Source organism: Salmo salar, unplaced genomic scaffold (genome assembly GCF_905237065.1).
Source record: "Salmo salar unplaced genomic scaffold, Ssal_v3.1, whole genome shotgun sequence".
NCBI classification, from domain to species: Eukaryota; Metazoa; Chordata; class Actinopteri; order Salmoniformes; family Salmonidae; genus Salmo; species Salmo salar.
In genome coordinates, this window is record NW_025547670.1 from 137,501 (window position 1) to 157,171 (window position 19,671).

At 48.2% G+C, this 19,671-nt stretch overlaps 1 protein-coding gene across 1 annotated transcript in view; it reads right to left on the reverse strand.

Annotated features, from left to right (window-relative positions):
* Positions 1-19,671, reverse strand: part of LOC106594823 (unconventional myosin-XV) — an 80,507-nt gene that overhangs the window by 51,113 nt on the left and 9,723 nt on the right. Inside the window, exon 2 of the mRNA XM_045711496.1 lies at positions 308-518. Coding sequence (XP_045567452.1) covers positions 308-518 — 211 coding nt within the window. The remainder of the gene's footprint in view (positions 1-307; positions 519-19,671) is intronic.

The following is a 19,671-nucleotide window of genomic DNA, read 5'->3' on the forward strand; positions in this document are numbered from 1 at the left end:
ATGCATATTCTGGTTTCTGGGCAAGAGTAGTAACCAGTTTAAATCGGGTACGTTTTTTTTATCCGGCCGTGAAAATACTGCCCCCTATCCACATCAGGTTTTTAACATTTACTGTGGTACCTGTGAGTGTGTGTGTGTTACGTGTGTGTGTGTGTGTGTGTGCTGTGTGTGTGTGTGTGTGTGTGTCTGTGTGTGTGTGTGTGTGTGTGTGTGTGTGTGTGTGTGTGTGTGTGTGTGTGTGTGTGTGTGTGTGTGTGTGTGTGTGTGTGTGTGTGTGTGTGTGTGTGTGTGTGTGTGTGTGTGTTACCTGTGTGTGTGTGCAGGCTGGCTGGGTGCAGGGTTAGATGGGTGTTGGTACTGTTTGATCATATCCTTGATGTTGTGGGAGGGGCTTTCTGAGTTAGACACGCTGGATTGGACCACTCCTTCTGGAGGGGGGGCCCTGGACCGCACCATGTCATCAGGAGGGGGGGCCCTGGACCGCACCATGTCATCAGGAGGGGGGGCCCGTGTCGGACCTGGAAAAATCCACACCATCATCACTAGAGCTGTGTTCCAATACCCATACTATATAATACATACTATATAATACATACTATATACTACATACTACATACTATATACTACATACTATATACTACATACTATATACTACATACTATATAATACATACTATATACTACATACTACATACTATATACTATGTCTATAGGTCTATAAACTAGAGCTGTGTTCTAATACCCATACTATATAATACATACTATATACTACATACTACATACTATATACTACATACTACATACTACATACTACATACTACATACTATATACTACATACTATATAATACATACTATATACTACATACTACATACTATATACTACATACTATATACTACATACTATATAATACATACTATATACTACATACTACATACTACATACTACATACTATATACTACATACTACATACTATATACTACATACTATATACTATGTCTATAGGTCTATAAACTAGAGCTGTGTTCCAATACCCATACTATATAATACATACTATATACTACATACTATATACTACATACTATATACTATGTCTATAGGTCTATAAACTAGAGCTGTGTTCTAATACCCATACTATATAATACATCCTATATACTACATACTACATACTATATACTACATACTATATACTATATACTACATACTATATACTACATACTACATACTATATACCCATACTATATACTACATACTATATACTACATACTATATACTATATACTATATACTACATACTATATACTATATACCATATACTACATACTATATACTATATACTACATACTACATACTATATACTATATACTACATACTACATACTACATACTATATACCCATACTATATACTACATACTATATACTATATACTATATACTACATACTATATACCCATACTATGTACTACATACTATATACTACATACTACATACTATATACTACATACTATATACCCATACTATATACTACATACTATATACTACATACAATATACTATATACTACATACTATATACTATATGCTACATACTATATACTAACATACTGTATACTACATACTATATACTACATACTATATACTACATACTATATACTACATACTATATACTACATACTATATACTATATACTACATACTATATACTACATACTATATACTACATACTATATACTACATACTACATACTATATACTACATACTATATACCCATACTATATACTACATACTATATACTACATACTATATACTACATACTACATACTATATACTATATACTATATACTATATACTACATACTATATACTACATACTACATACCCATACTATATACCATACTAAATACTATATACTACATACTACATACTATATACTACATACTATATACTATATACTATATACTACATTCTATATACTACTTACTATATACTGTATACTGTATACTATATACTATATACTATATACTACATACTATATACTTCATACTACATACTATATACCCATACTATATACTACATACTATATACTATATACTATATACTACATACTATATACTACATACTATATACTACATACTATATACTATATACTATATACTACATACTATATACTATATACTATATACTATATACTACATACTATATACTACATACTATATACTACATACTATATACTATATACTATATACTACATACTATATACTATATACTACTTACTATATACTGTATACTATATACTATATACTATATACTACATACTATATACTTTATACTATATACTACATACTATATACTACATACTACATACTATATACCCATACTATATACTACATACTATATACTATATACTATATACTACATACTATATACTACATACTATATACTATATACTACATACTATATACTACATACTATATACTACATACTATATACCCATACTATTTACTACATTCTATATACTATATACTATATACTATATACTACATACTACATAGTACTACATACTATATACTACATACTACATACTATATAGTACATACATAGTACTACATACTATATACTACATACTATATACTATATACTACATACTGTATACTACATACTATATTCCCATACTATATACTACATACTACATACTATATACTACATACATAGTACTACATACTATATACTACATACTACATACTATATACTACATACTATTAGTTCATTTTAGTATACTGTAAACCAACGGTATCCTTTCAGCTGAGCGTACCAGCGTTTCGCCTGTCTACCGGATGTTGATGCCGTTGCTATGCAACTTCTTACCAGCTTATTAGCTTAACGCACAACGACTATACACCACTTAGCTAAGAACGACGTGGATAATCAAAGTCAATAGTTTACGTCGGTAAATTCACTCTGGATATCTACTCTGATTTCAGAGCGCCATTTACGAACACACAGATAGATAGTTAGTTAGCATATAGTTAATATACTGGCAGGTTTGATGTATTGGTAGCCAACTAAAGTTAGTTAGCTAGCTAGCATACCAATACATACTGCTGTAATGATATGCTGTGTGGTTCATAAGGACAGCGTAGCTAGCTAGCATAAGGACAGCGTAGCTAGCTAGCATACCGGTCCATACTGCTGTAATGATATGCTATGTGGTTCATAAGGACAGCGTAGCTAGCTAACATACCGGTACATACTGCTGTAATGATATGCTGTGTGGTTAGTAAGGATAGCGTAGCTAGCATACCGGTCCATACTGCTGTAATGATATGCTATGTGGTTAGTAAGGATAGCGTAGCTAGCATACCGGTCCATACTGCTGTAATGATATGCTGTGTGGTTAGTAAGGATAGCGTAGCTAGCATACCGGTCCATACTGCTGTAATGATATGCTATGTGGTTTGTAAGGATAGCGTAGCTAACAAATTGTCAGCCAACATGACGTGTAATTTATGTGAAAAGTCATTACTTTATTACATTGCTTAACATTTTCTTAACATTTGTCATAATTAGTTAAAACATTGAATTTGAATCTGGTATCGTCGGAACTTCGGCTGCATATTTTCCTCCATTTTCTTCAAAACTTGAAAACGTTACAAAGCCACGGCCATTTTTCGGGAAGAATTGCATTATGGGCCCTAAAAGGCACAGAAATAAATAGTGTCCACTGCTATATTACTTTGTATTTTTGCAAAAATGTAGTACGAAATCTGGGAACTTCTCGGCATACTAACTATATCCACACTATGACCAATAAGCTACAAACTCAATTTTACGTCACAAATAGTACGGTTAGCATGAGACCTAGTTACACAGCTCAGGACTTGTAACGGACTGGATTGAAAACAGCACTAGATGGAGGAGGGGTGGTGCTGGGCTGTGGGTGGTGCTGGGCTGTGGGTGGTGCTGGGCTGTGGGTGGTGCTGGGCTGTGGGTGGTGCTGGGGCTGTGGGTGGTGCTGGGCTGTGGGTGGTTGACCTACTGTGTTTCCTGGAGGAGGGGTGGTGCTGGGCTGTGGGTGGTGCTGGGCTGGGGGTGGTGCTGGGCTGTGGGTGGTGCTGGGCTGTGGGTGGTGCTGGGGCTGTGGGTGGTGCTGGGCTGTGGGTGGTTGACCTACTGTGTTTCCTGGAGGAGGGGTGGTGCTGGGCTGTGGGTGGTGCAGGGGCTGTGGGTGGTTGATCTACTGTGTTTCCTGGAGGAGGGGGTGGTGCTGGGCTGTGGGTGGTGCTGGGGCTGTGGGTGGTGCAGGGCTGTGGGTGGTTGACCTACTGTGTTTCCTGGAGGAGGGGGTGGTGCTGGGCTGTGGGTGGTTGACCTACTGTGTTTCCTGGAGGAGGGGGTGGTGCTGGGCTGTGGGTGGTTGACCTACTGTGTTTCCTGGAGGAGGGGTGGTGCTGGGCTGTGGGTGGTTGACCTACTGTGTTTCCTGGAGGACGGGGTGGTGCTGGGCTGTGGGTGGTGGAGGGCTGTGGGTGGTGCGGGCTGTGGGTGGTTGACCTACTGTGTTTCCTGGAGGAGGGGATGGTGCTGGGGCTATGGGTGGTTAACCTACTGTGTTTCCTGGAGGAGGGGTGGTGCTGGGCTGTGGGTGGTGCTGGGGCTGTGGGTGGTGCTGGGCTGTGGGTGGTTGACCTACTGTGTTTCCTGGAGGAGGGGGTGGTGCTGGGCTGTGGGTGGTGCTGGGCTGTGGGTGGTGCTGGGCTGTGGGTGGTTGACCTACTGTGTTTCCTGGAGGAGGGGGTGGTGCTGGGCTGTGGGTGGTTGACCTACTGTGTTTCCTGGAGGAGGGGTGGTGCTGGGCTGTGGGTGGTGCTGGGGCTGTGGGTGGTTAACCTACTGTGTTTCCTGGAGGACGGGTGGTGCTGGGCTGTGGGTGGTTAACCTACTGTGTTTCCTGGAGGACGGGTGGTGCTGGGCTGTGGGTGGTTAACCTACTGTGTTTCCTGGAGGACGGGTGGTGCTGGGCTGTGGGTGGTTTACCTACTGTGTTTCCTGGAGGACGGGTGGTGCTGGGCTGTGGGTGGTTACCCTACTGTGTTTCCTGGAGGACGGGTGGTGCTGGGCTGTGGGTGGTTAACCTACTGTGTTTCCTGGAGGACGGGTGGTGCTGGGCTGTGGGTGGTTAACCTACTGTGTTTCCTGGAGGACGGGTGGTGCTGGGCTGTGGGTGGTTAACCTACTGTGTTTCCTGGAGGACGGGTGGTGCTGGGCTGTGGGTGGTTAACCTACTGTGTTTCCTGGAGGACGGGTGGTGCTGGGCTGTGGGTGGTTAACCTACTGTGTTTCCTGGAGGACGGGTGGTGCTGGGCTGTGGGTGGTTAACCTACTGTGTTTCCTCGAGGACGGGTGGTGCTGGGCTGTGGGTGGTTAACCTACTGTGTTTCCTGGAGGACGGGTGGTGCTGGGGCTGTGGGTGGTTAACCTACTGTGTTTCCTGGAGGACGGGTGGTGCTGGGCTGTGGGTGGTTAACCTACTGTGTTTCCTCGAGGACGGGTGGTGCTGGGGCTGTGGGTGGTTAACCTACTGTGTTTCCTGGAGGACGGGTGGTGCTGGGCTGTGGGTGGTTAACCTACTGTGTTTCCTGGAGGACGGGTGGTGCTGGGCTGTGGGTGGTTAACCTACTGTGTTTCCTGGAGGACGGGTGGTGCTGGGCTGTGGGTGGTTAACCTACTGTGTTTCCTGGAGGACGGGTGGTGCTGGGCTGTGGGTGGTTAACCTACTGTGTTTCCTGGAGGAGGGGTGGTGCTGGGCTGTGGGTGGTTAACCTACTGTGTTTCCTGGAGGATGGGTGGTGCTGGGCTGTGGGTGGTTAACCTACTGTGTTTCCTGGAGGACGGGTGGTGCTGGGCTGTGGGTGGTGCTGGGCTGTGGGTGGTTAACCTACTCTGTTTCCTGGAGGACGGGTGGTGCTGGGCTGTGGGTGGTTAACCTACTGTGTTTCCTGGAGGACGGGTGGTGCCGGGCTGTGGGTGGTTAACCTACTGTGTTTCCTGGAGGACGGGTGGTGCTGGGCTGTGGGTGGTTAACCTACTGTGTTTCCTGGAGGACGGGTGGTGCCGGGCTGTGGGTGGTTAACCTACTGTGTTTCCTGGAGGACGGGTGGTGCTGGGCTGTGGGTGGTTAACCTACTGTGTTTCCTGGAGGACGGGTGGTGCCGGGCTGTGGGTGGTTAACCTACTGTGTTTCCTGGAGGACGGGTGGTGCTGGGCTGTGGGTGGTTAACCTACTGTGTTTCCTGGAGGACGGGTGGTGCCGGGCTGTGGGTGGTTAACCTACTGTGTTTCCTGGAGGACGGGTGGTGCTGGGCTGTGGGTGGTTAACCTACTGTGTTTCCTGGAGGACGGGTGGTGCTGGGCTGTGGGTGGTTAACCTACTGTGTTTCCTGGAGGACGGGTGGTGCTGGGCTGTGGGTGGTTAACCTACTGTGTTTCCTGGAGGACGGGTGGTGCTGGGCTGTGGGTGGTTAACCTAATGTGTTTCCTGGAGGACGGGTGGTGCTGGGCTGTGGGTGGTTAACCTACTGTGTTTCCTGGAGGACGGGTGGTGCCGGGCTGTGGGTGGTTAACCTACTGTGTTTCCTGGAGGAGGGGTGGTGCTGGGCTGTGGGTGGTTAACCTACTGTGTTTCCTGGAGGACGGGTGGTGCTGGGCTGTGGGTGGTTAACCTACTGTGTTTCCTGGAGGACGGGTGGTGCTGGGCTGTGGGTGGTTAACCTACTGTGTTTCCTGGAGGACGGGTGGTGCTGGGCTGTGGGTGGTTAACCTACTGTGTGTCCTGGAGGACGGGTGGTGCTGGGCTGTGGGTGGTTAACCTACTGTGTTTCCTGGAGGACGGGTGGTGCCGGGCTGTGGGTGGTTAACCTACTGTGTTTCCTGGAGGACGGGTGGTGCCGGGCTGTGGGTGGTTAACCTACTGTGTTTCCTGGAGGACGGGTGGTGCTGGGCTGTGGGTGGTTAACCTACTGTGTTTCCTGGAGGACGGGTGGTGCTGGGCTGTGGGTGGTTAACCTACTGTGTTTCCTGGAGGACGGGTGGTGCTGGGCTGTGGGTGGTTAACCTACTGTGTTTCCTGGAGGACGGGTGGTGCTGGGCTGTGGGTGGTTAACCTACTGTGTTTCCTGGAGGACGGGTGGTGCTGGGCTGTGGGTGGTTAACCTACTGTGTTTCCTGGAGGACGGGTGGTGCTGGGCTGTGGGTGGTTAACCTACTGTGTTTCCTGGAGGACGGGTGGTGCTGGGCTGTGGGTGGTTAACCTACTGTGTTTCCTGGAGGAGGGGTGGTGCTGGGCTGTGGGTGGTTAACCTACTGTGTTTCCTGGAGGACGGGTGGTGCTGGGCTGTGGGTGGTTAACCTACTGTGTTTCCTGGAGGACGGGTGGTGCTGGGCTGTGGGTGGTTAACCTACTGTGTTTCCTGGAGGACGGGTGGTGCTGGGCTGTGGGTGGTTAACCTACTGTGTTTCCTGGAGGAGGGGTGGTGCTGGGCTGTGGGTGGTTAACCTACTGTGTTTCCTGGAGGACGGGTGGTGCTGGGCTGTGGGTGGTTAACCTACTGTGTTTCCTGGAGGAGGGGTGGTGCTGGGCTGTGGGTGGTTAACCTACTGTGTTTCCTGGAGGACGGGTGGTGCTGGGCTGTGGGTGGTTAACCTACTGTGTTTCCTGGAGGACGGGTGGTGCTGGGCTGTGGGTGGTTAACCTACTGTGTTTCCTGGAGGACGGGTGGTGCTGGGCTGTGGGTGGTTAACCTACTGTGTTTCCTGGAGGACGGGTGGTGCTGGGCTGTGGGTGGTTAACCTACTGTGTTTCCTGGAGGACGGGTGGTGCTGGGCTGTGGGTGGTTAACCTACTGTGTTTCCTGGTGGAGGGGGTGGTGCTGGGCTGTGGGTGGTTGACCTACTGTGCTTCCTGGAGGACGGGTGGTGCCGGGCTGTGGGTGGTTGACCTACTGTGTTTCCTGGAGGACGGGTGGTGCCGGGCTGTGGGTGGTTAACCTACTGTGTTTCCTGGAGGACGGGTGGTGCTGGGCCGTGGGTGGTTGACCTACTGTGTTTCCTGGAGGACGGGTGGTGCTGGGCCGTGGGTGGTTAACCTACTGTGTTTCCTGGAGGACGGGTGGTGCTGGGCTGTGGGTGGTTAACCTACTGTGTTTCCTGGAGGACGGGTGGTGCTGGGCCGTGGGTGGTTGACCTACTGTGTTTCCTGGAGGACGGGTGGTGCTGGGCCGTGGGTGGTTAACCTACTGTGTTTCCTGGAGGACGGGTGGTGCTGGGCTGTGGGTGGTTAACCTACTGTGTTTCCTGGAGGACGGGTGGTGCTGGGCTGTGGGTGGTTAACCTACTGTGTTTCCTGGAGGACGGGTGGTACTGGGCTGTGGGTGGTTAACCTACTGTGTTTCCTGGAGGACGGGTGGTGCTGGGCTGTGGGTGGTTAACCTACTGTGTTTCCTGGAGGACGGGTGGTGCTGGGCTGTGGGTGGTTAACCTACTGTGTTTCCTGGAGGACGGGTGGTGCTGGGCTGTGGGTGGTTAACCTACTGTGTTTCCTGGAGGACGGGTGGTGCTGGGCTGTGGGTGGTTAACCTACTGTGTTTCCTGGAGGACGGGTGGTGCTGGGCTGTGGGTGGTTAACCTACTGTGTTTCCTGGAGGACGGGTGGTGCTGGGCTGTGGGTGGTTAACCTACTGTGTTTCCTGGAGGACGGGTGGTGCTGGGCTGTGGGTGGTTAACCTACTGTGTTTCCTGGAGGACGGGTGGTGCTGGGCTGTGGGTGGTTAACCTACTGTGTTTCCTGGAGGACGGGTGGTGCTGGGCTGTGGGTGGTTAACCTACTGTGTTTCCTGGAGGACGGGTGGTGCTGGGCTGTGGGTGGTTAACCTACTGTGTTTCCTGGAGGACGGGTGGTGCTGGGCTGTGGGTGGTTAACCTACGTGTTTCCTGGAGGACGGGTGGTGCTGGGCTGTGGGTGGTTAACCTACTGTGTTTCCTGGAGGAGGGGTGGTGCTGGGCTGTGGGTGGTTAACCTACTGTGTTTCCTGGAGGACGGGTGGTGCTGGGCTGTGGGTGGTTAACCTACTGTGTTTCCTGGAGGACGGGTGGTGCTGGGCTGTGGGTGGTTAACCTACTGTGTTTCCTGGAGGACGGGTGGTGCTGGGCTGTGGGTGGTTAACCTACTGTGTTTCCTGGAGGAGGGGGTGGTGCTGGGCTGTGGGTGGTTAACCTACTGTGTTTCCTGGAGGACGGGTGGTGCTGGGCTGTGGGTGGTTAACCTACTGTGTTTCCTGGAGGAGGAGTGGTGCTGGGCTGTGGGTGGTTAACCTACTGTGTTTCCTGGAGGACGGGTGGTGCTGGGCTGTGGGTGGTTAACCTACTGTGTTTCCTGGAGGAGGGGGTGGTGCTGGGGCTGTGGGTGGTTAACCTACTGTGTTTCCTGGAGGAGGGGGGTGGTGCTGGGGCTGTGGGTGGTTAACCTACTGTGTTTCCTGGAGGAGGGGGTGGTGCTGGGCTGTGGGTGGTTGACCTACTGTGTTTCCTGGAGGAGGGGGTGGTGCTGGGGCTGTGGGTGGTTAACCTACTGTGTTTCCTGGAGGACGGGTGGTGCTGGGCTGTGGGTGGTTGACCTACTGTGTTTCCTGGAGGAGGGGGTGGTGCTGGGGCTGTGGGTGGTTAACCTACTGTGTTTCCTGGAGGACGGGTGGTGCTGGGCTGTGGGTGGTTAACCTACTGTGTTTCCTGGAGGACGGGTGGTGCCGGGCTGTGGGTGGTTAACCTACTGTGTTTCCTCGAGGACGGGTGGTGCTGGGCTGTGGGTGGTTGACCTACTGTGTTTCCTGGAGGAGGGGGTGGTGCTGGGCTGTGGGTGGTTAACCTACTGTGTTTCCTGGAGGAGGGGGTGGTGCTGGGGCTGTGGGTGTGGGTGTTCAGGCTCGCCTGGTCTGGAGCTTCTTCAGTCTGGAAGGAGATAAAAGGGTTGATGTTTTCATTTATTTTATATCACCTTTATTTAACCAGGTAGGCTAGTTGAGAACAAGTCCTCTATTTAACCAGGTGGGCTAGTTGAGAACAAGTCCTCATATTTACAACTGCGACCTGGCCAAGATAAAGCAAAGCAGTTCGACACAATACAACAACACAGAGTTACACATGGAGTAAAACAAACATACAGTCAATAACAGAATAGAAAAATATATTCAGTGTGTGCAAATGAAGTAAGATAAGTGAGGTAAGGCAATAAATAGGCCATAGTAGCGAAGTAATTACAATATAGCAGATTAACACTGGAGTGATAGATGAGCAGATGATGATGTGCAAGTAGAGATACTGGTTGTGCAAAAGAGCAGAAAGTAAATAAAAACAATATGGGGATGAGGTAGGTAGATTGGATGGGCTATTTACAGATGGGCTGTGTACAGCTGCAGCGATCGGTTAGCTGCTCAGATAGCTGATGTTTAAAGTTAGTGAGGGAAATATGAGTCTCCAGCTTCAGTGATTTTTGTAGTTCGTTCAAGTCATTGGCAGCGGAGAACTGGAAGGAAAGGCGGCCAAAGGAGGTGTTGGCTTTGGGGGTGACCAGTGAGATATACCTGCTGGAGCGCGTGCTACGGGCGGGTGTTGCTATGGTGACCAGTGAGATATACCTGCTGGAGCGTGTGCTACGGGCGGGTGTTGCTATGGTGACCAGTGAGATATACCTGCTGGAGCGTGTGCTACGGGTGGGTGTTGCTATGGTGACCAGCGAGATGTACCTGCTGGAGCGTGTGCTACGAGCGGGTGTTGCTATGGTGACCAGTGAGATATACCTGCTGGAGCGCGTGCTACGAGCGGGTGTTGCTATGGTGACCAGTGAGATATACCTGCTGGAGCGCGTGCTACGGGCGGGTGTTGCTATGGTGACCAGTGAGATATACCTGCTGGAGCGTGTGCTACGGGCGGGTGTTGCTATGGTGACCAGTGAGATATACCTGCTGGAGCGCGTGCTACGGGCGGGTGTTGCTATGGTGACCAGTGAGATATACCTGCTGGAGCGTGTGCTACGGGTGGGTGTTGCTATGGTGACCAGCGAGATGTACCTGCTGGAGCGCGTGCTACGAGCGGGTGTTGCTATGGTGACCAGTGAGATATACCTGCTGGAGCGCGTGCTACCGGTGGGTGTTGCTATGGTGACCAGTGAGATATACCTGCTGGAGCGTGTGCTACGGGTGGGTGTTGCTGTGGTGACCAGCGAGCTGAGATAAGGCGGAGCTTTACCTAGTGGTGAGCTGTGTGTGTGTCTTAGACAGCATTGGCTATAAGTGTAAGTAAGCAGCACTGATATTTGGCATCTCGGTCACGGACAGGTGCTTTCGGAAAGTATTCAGACCCCTTGACTTTTTTTCCACATTTTGTTACGTTACAGCCTTATTCTAAAATGGATTCAATATGTCCTCAGCTATCTACACACACAATACCCCATGATGACATCACAAAAAACCCTATGTTGACATCACAATACCCCAAGATGACATCACAATACCCCATGTTGACATCACAATACCCCATGATGACATCACAATACCCCATGTTGACATCACAATACCCCATGATGACATCACAATACCCCATGTTGACATCACAATACCCCATGTTGACATCACAATACCCCATGTTGACATCACAATACCCCATGCGTGACAAAGTGAAAACAGGTTTTTAGACATTTTTGCAAATGTATTAAAAAAATAATAAACAGAAATACCTTATTTACATAAGTATTCAGACTCGTTGCTATGAGACTCGAAAAATTGAGCTCAGGTGCATCCTGTTTCCATTGATCATCCTTGAGATGTTTCTACAACTTGATTGGTGTCCACCTGTGGTAAATTCAATTGATTTGGAAAGGCAAACACCTGTCTATATAAGGTCCCACAGTTGACAGGGCATGTCAGAGCAAAAACCCAGCCATGAGGTCGAAGGAATTGTCCGTAGAGTTCAGAGACAGGATTGTGTCGAGGCAGAGATCTGGGGGAAGGGTACCAAAACATTTCTGCAGCATTGAAGGTCCCCAAGAACACAGTGGCCTCCATGATTCTGAAATGGAAGAAGTTTGGAACCACCAAGACTCTTCCTAGAGCTGGCCGACCGGCCAAACTGACCAATCAGGGGGAGAAGGGCCTTGGTCAGGGAGGTGACCAGGAACCCAATGGTCACTCTGACAGAGCTCCAGAGTTCCTCTGTGGAGATGAGAGAACCTTCCAGAAGGACAACCATCTCTGCAGCACTCCACCAGTCAGACCTTTATGGTAGAGTGTCCAGACGGAAACCACTTCTCAGTAAAAGGCACATGACAGCTCTCTTGGAGTTTGCCAAAAGGCACCTAAAGGACTCTCAGACCATGAGAAACTAGATTCTCTGGTCTGATGAAACCAAGATTGAAGTATTTGGCCTGAATGCCAAACCTGGCATCAACCATACAGTGAAGGATGGCGGTGGCAGCATCATGCTGTGTGGGATGTTTTTCAGCGGCAGGGACTGGGAGACTAGTCAGGATCGAGGGAAAGATGAACAGAGCAAAGTACAGAGAGGTCCTTGATGAAAACCTGCTCCAGAGCGCTCGGGACCTCAGACTGGGGCGAAGGTTCACCTTCCAACAGGACAACGACCCTAAACACACAGCCAAGACAAGGCTGGAGTGGCTTCGGTACAAGTCTCTGAATGTCCTTGAGTGGCCCAGCCAGAGCCCGGACTTGAACCCGATCGAACATCTCTGGAGAGACCTGAAAATAGCTGTGCAGCGACGCTTTTATTGTGTGTGTGTGTCTGTGTGTCTGTGTGTGTGTGTGACAGTGTGTGTGTCTGTGTGTGTGTGTGACAGTGTGTATGTGTGTTTCAGTGTGTGTGTGTGTGTGTGTGTGTAGTGTGTGTGTGTGTGTGTGTGTGTGTGTGTAGTGTGTGTGTGTGTGTGTGTGTGTGTGTGTGTGTGTGTGTGTGTGTGTGTGTGTGTGTGTGTGTGTACTCACATGGCTGGAGGTGCGGGGGGGTGGTTGTGTGGGAGGGGCCTGGGGGGGGAAGGAAGACAGCATCTGCTGCTGGAAGGCCATGACCTGCATGGTCATCTGCTGAGCCTGGATTACAGTAGGATTACAGTAGGATTACAGTAGGATTACAGTAGGATTACAGTATTATTATAGCAGCTCATCTGCTGAGCCTGGATTACAGTAGGATTACAGTAGGATTACAGTAGGATTACAGTATTATTACTGTAGGATTACAGTATTATTATAGCAGCTCATCTGCTGAGCCTGGATTACAGTAGGATTACAGTAGGATTACAGTAGGATTACAGTATTATTATAGCAGCTCATCTGCTGAGCCTGGATTACAGTAGGATTACAGTAGGATTACAGTAGGATTACAGTATTATTATAGCAGCTCATCTGCTGAGCCTGGATTACAGTAGGATTACAGTATTATTATAGCAGCTCATCTGCTGAGCCTGGATTACAGTAGGATTACAGTATTATTACTGTAGTAATACAGTATTATTACTGTAGGATTACAGTATTATTACTGTAGTAATACAGTAGGATTACAGTAGGATTACAGTAGGATTACAGTAGTATTACTGTAGGATTACTGTAGTAATACAGTATTATTACTGTAGGATTACAGTAGCATTACAGTAGGATTACTGTAGGATTACTGTAGTAATACAGTATTATTACTGTAGTAATACAGTAGGATTACAGTAGTATTACTGTAGTATTACAGTAGGATTACAGTAGTATTACTGTAGTAATACGGTAGGATTACAGTATTATTCCTGTAGGATTACAGTAGGATTACAGTATTATTACTGTAGTATTACAGTAGGATTACAGTATTATTACTGTAGGATTACAGTAGTATTACTGTAGTAATACAGTAGGAATACAGTAGTTTTACTGTAGTAATACAGTAGGATTACAGTATGATTATAGCAGCTTATAGTATATAAGCTGAATCGTACACAACCGGATCCGACATTCGTCGGATGTGGCAGGGCTTGCAAACTTTTACGGACTACAAAGGGAAGCACAGCCGCGAGCTGCCCAGTGACACGAGCGTACCAGACGAGCTAAATAACTTCTAAGCTCGCTTTGAGGCAAGCAACACTGAAGCATGCATGAGAGCATCAGCTGTTCTGGATGACTATGTGATCACGCTCTCCGTAGCCGATGTGAGTGAGACCTTGAAACATGGCAACATTCACAAGGCCGCAGGGCCAGACGGATTACCAGGACGTGTACCCCGAGCGTGCACTGACCAATGTCTTCACTGACATTTTCAACCTCTCCCTGACCGAGTCTGTAATACCAACATGTTTCAAGCAGACCACCATAGTCCCTGTGCCCAAGAACACTAAGGTAACCTGCCTAAATGACTACTGACCCGTAGCACTCACGTCTGTAGTCATGAAGTGCTTTGAAAGGCTGGTCATAGCTCACATCAACACCATCATCCCAGAAACCCTAGATCCACCTAATTTGCATACCGCCTCAACAGATCCAGAGATGATACAATCTCTATTGCACTCCACACTGCCCCTTTCCAACCTGGACAAAAGGAACATCTATGTGAGAATGCTGTTCATTGACTACAGCTCAGCGTTCAACACCATAGTGCCCACAAAGCTCATCACTAAGCTAAGGACCCTGGGACTAAACACCTCCCATCTGCAACTGGATCCTGGACTTCCTGACGGGCCGCCCCCAGGTGGTAAGGGTAGGCAACAACACATCCGCCACGCTGATCCTCAACACGGGGCCCCTCAGGGGTGCGTGCTCAGTCCCCTCCTGTACTCCCTGTTCACCCATGACTGCATGGCCAGGCACGACTCCAACACCATCATTAAATTTGCAGATGACACGACAGTGGTAGGCCTGATCACCGACAACAATGAGACAGCCTATAGGGAGGAGGTCAGAGACCTGGCCGTGTGGTGCCAGGACAACAACCTCTCCCTCAACGTGATCAAGACAAAGGAGATGATTGTGAACTACAGGAAAAGGAGGACTGAGCACGCCCCCATTCTCATCGACGGGGCTGTAGTGGAGCAGGTTGAGAGCTTCAAGTTCCTTGGTGTCCACATCACCAACGAACTATCATGGTCCAAACACATCAAGACAGTGGTGAAGAGGGCACGACAAAACCTATTCCCCCTCAGGAGACTGGAAAAAATTTGGCATGGGTCCTAAGATCCTCAAAAGGTTCGACAGCTGCACAATCGAGAGCATCCTGACTGGTTGCATCACCGCCTGGTATGGCAACTGCTCGGCCTCCGACTACAGAGGGTAGTGCGTACTGCCCAGTACATCACTGGGGCCAAGTTTCCTGCCATCCAGGACCTCTGTACCAGGCAGTGTCAGAGGAAGGCTCAATAAATTGCCAAGACTCCAGCCACCCTAGTCATAGACTGTTCTCTCTGCTACCCCACAGCAAGCGATACCGGAGCAACCAAGTCTAGGTCCAAAAAGCTTCTTAACAGCTTCTACCCCCCAAAACCATAAGACTCCTGAACAGTTGATCAAATGGCTACCCGGACTATTTGCATTGTCCCCACCCTCCATTTTTTACGCCGGCTGCTGTTTATTATCCATGCATAGTCCCTTTACCTCTACCTACATATTACCTCCACTAACCGGTGCCCCCTGCTGTTTATTATCCATGCATAGTCCCTTTACCTCTACCTACATATTACCTCCACTAACCGGTGCCCCCTGCTGTTTATTATCCATGCATAGTCGCTTTACCTCTACCTACATATTACCTCCACTAACCGGTGCCCCCTGCTGTTTATTATCCATGCATAGTCCCATTACCTCTACCTACATATTACCTCCACTAACCGGTGCCCCCTGCTGTTTATTATCCATGCATAGTCCCTTTACCTCTACCTACATATTACCTCCACTAACCGGTGCCCCCTGCTGTTTATTATCCATGCATAGTCCCTTTACCTCTACCTACATATTACCTCCACTAACCGGTGCCCCCCCTGCTGTTTATTATCCATGCATAGTCCCTTAACCTCTACCTACATATTACCTCCACTAACCGGTGCCCCCCTGCTGTTTATTATCCATGCATAGTCCCTTTACCTCTACCTACATATTACCTCCACTAACCGGTGCCCCCTGCTGTTTATTATCCATGCATAGTCACTTTACCTCTACCTACATATTACCTCCACTAACCGGTGCCCCCCCTGCTGTTTATTATCCATGCATAGTCCCTTTACCTCTACCTACATATTACCTCCACTAACCGGTGCCCCCCTGCTGTTTATTATCCATGCATAGTCCCATTACCTCTACCTACATATTACCTCCACTAACCGGTGCCCCCTGCTGTTTATTATCCATGCATAGTCCCTTTACCTCTACCTACATATTACCTCCACTAACCGGTGCCCCCCTGCTGTTTATTATCCATGCATAGTCCCTTTACCTCTACCTACATATTACCTCCACTAACCGGTGCCCCCCCTGCTGTTTATTATCCATGCATAGTCCCGTTACCTCTACCTACATATTACCTCCACTAACCGGTGCCCCCCTGCTGTTTATTATCCATGCATAGTCCCTTTACCTCTACCTACATATTACCTCCACTAACCGGTGCCCCCTGCTGTTTATTATCCATGCATAGTCCCTTTACCTCTACCTACATATTACCTCCACTAACCGGTGCCCCCTGCTGTTTATTATCCATGCATAGTCCCTTTACCTCTACCTACATATTACCTCCACTAACCGGTGCCCCCCTGCTGTTTATTATCCATGCATAGTCCCTTTACCTCTACCTACATATTACCTCCACTAACCGGTGCCCCCCTGCTGTTTATTATCCATGCATAGTCCCTTTACCTCTACCTACATATTACCTCCACTAACCGGTGCCCCCTGCTGTTTATTATCCATGCATAGTCCCTTTACCTCTACCTACATATTACCTCCACTAACCGGTGCCCCCTGCTGTTTATTATCCATGCATAGTCCCTTTACCTCTACCTACATATTACCTCCACTAACCGGTGCCCCCCCTGCTGTTTATTATCCATGCATAGTCCCTTTACCTCTACCTACATATTACCTCCACTAACCGGTGCCCCCCCTGCTGTTTATTATCCATGCATAGTCCCTTTACCTCTACCTACATATTACCTCCACTAACCGGTGCCCCCCCTGCTGTTTATTATCCATGCATAGTCCCTTTACCTCTACCTACATATTACCTCCACTAACCGGTGCCCCCTGCTGTTTATTATCCATGCATATTCCCTTTACCTCTACCTACATATTACCTCCACTAACCGGTGCCCCCTGCTGTTTATTATCCATGCATAGTCCCTTTACCTCTACCTACATATTACCTCCACTAACCGGTGCCCCCTGCTGTTTATTATCCATGCATAGCCCCATTACCTCTACCTACATATTACCTCCACTAACCGGTGCCCCCTGCTGTTTATTATCCATGCATAGCCCCATTACCTCTACCTACATATTACCTCCACTAACCGGTGCCCCCCCTGCTGTTTATTATCCATGCATAGTCCCTTTACCTCTACCTACATATTACCTCCACTAACCGGTGCCCCCTGCTGTTTATTATCCATGCATAGCCCCATTACCTCTACCTACATATTACCTCCACTAACCGGTGCCCCCCCTGCTGTTTATTATCCATGCATAGTCCCTTTACCTCTACCTACATATTACCTCCACTAACCGGTGCCCCCTGCTGTTTATTATCCATGCATAGTCCCTTTACCTCTACCTACATATTACCTCCACTAACCGGTGCCCCCCCTGCTGTTTATTATCCATGCATAGTCCCTTTACCTCTACCTACATATTACCTCCACTAACCGGTGCCCCCCCCTGCTGTTTATTATCCATGCATAGTCCCTTTACCTCTACCTACATATTACCTCCACTAACCGGTGCCCCCCTGCTGTTTATTATCCATGCATAGTCCCTTTACCTCTACCTACATATTACCTCCACTAACCGGTGCCCCCTGCTGTTTATTATCCATGCATAGCCCCTTTACCTCTACCTACATATTACCTCCACTAACCGGTGCCCCCTGCTGTTTATTATCCATGCATAGCCCCTTTACCTCTACCTACATATTACCTCCACTAACCGGTGCCCCCCCTGCTGTTTATTATCCATGCATAGTCCCTTTACCTCTACCTACATATTACCTCCACTAACCGGTGCCCCCCTGCTGTTTATTATCCATGCATAGTCCCTTTACCTCTACCTACATATTACCTCCACTAACCGGTGCCCCCTGCTGTTTATTATCCATGCATAGTCCCTTTACCTCTACCTACATATTACCTCCACTAACCGGTGCCCCCCTGCTGTTTATTATCCATGCATAGCCCCTTTACCTCTACCTACATATTACCTCCACTAACCGGTGCCCCCCCTGCTGTTTATTATCCATGCATAGTCCCTTTACCTCTACCTACATATTACCTCCACTAACCGGTGCCCCCCCTGCTGTTTATTATCCATGCATAGTCCCTTTACCTCTACCTACATATTACCTCCACTAACCGGTGCCCCCTGCTGTTTATTATCCATGCATAGTCCCGTTACCTCTACCTACATATTACCTCCACTAACCGGTGCCCCCCTGCTGTTTATTATCCATGCATAGTCCCTTTACCTCTACCTACATATTACCTCCACTAACCGGTGCCCCCTGCTGTTTATTATCCATGCATATTCCCTTTACCTCTACCTACATATTACCTCCACTAACCGGTGCCCCCCCTGCTGTTTATTATCCATGCATAGTCCCGTTACCTCTACCTACATATTACCTCCACTAACCGGTGCCCCCCTGCTGTTTATTATCCATGCATAGTCCCTTTACCTCTACCTACATATTACCTCCACTAACCGGTGCCCCCTGCTGTTTATTATCCATGCATAGTCCCTTTACCTCTACCTACATATTACCTCCACTAACCGGTGCCCCCCCTGCTGTTTATTATCCATGCATAGTCCCTTTACCTCTACCTACATATTACCTCCACTAACCGGTGCCCCCCTGCTGTTTATTATCCATGCATAGTCCCTTTACCTCTACCTACATATTACCTCCACTAACCGGTGCCCCCCTGCTGTTTATTATCCATGCATAGTCCCTTTACCTCTACCTACATATTACCTCCACTAACCGGTGCCCCCTGCTGTTTATTATCCATGCATAGTCCCTTTACCTCTACCTACATATTACCTCCACTAACCGGTGCCCCCCTGCTGTTTATTATCCATGCATAGTCCCTTTACCTCTACCTACATATTACCTCCACTAACCGGTGCCCCCTGCTGTTTATTATCCATGCATAATCCCATTACCTCTACCTACATATTACCTCCACTAACCGGTGCCCCCCTGCTGTTTATTATCCATGCATAGTCCCTTTACCTCTACCTACATATTACCTCCACTAACCGGTGCCCCCTGCTGTTTATTATCCATGCATAGTCCCGTTACCTCTACCTACATATTACCTCCACTAACCGGTGCCCCCCCTGCTGTTTATTATCCATGCATAGTCCCTTTACCTCTACCTACATATTACCTCC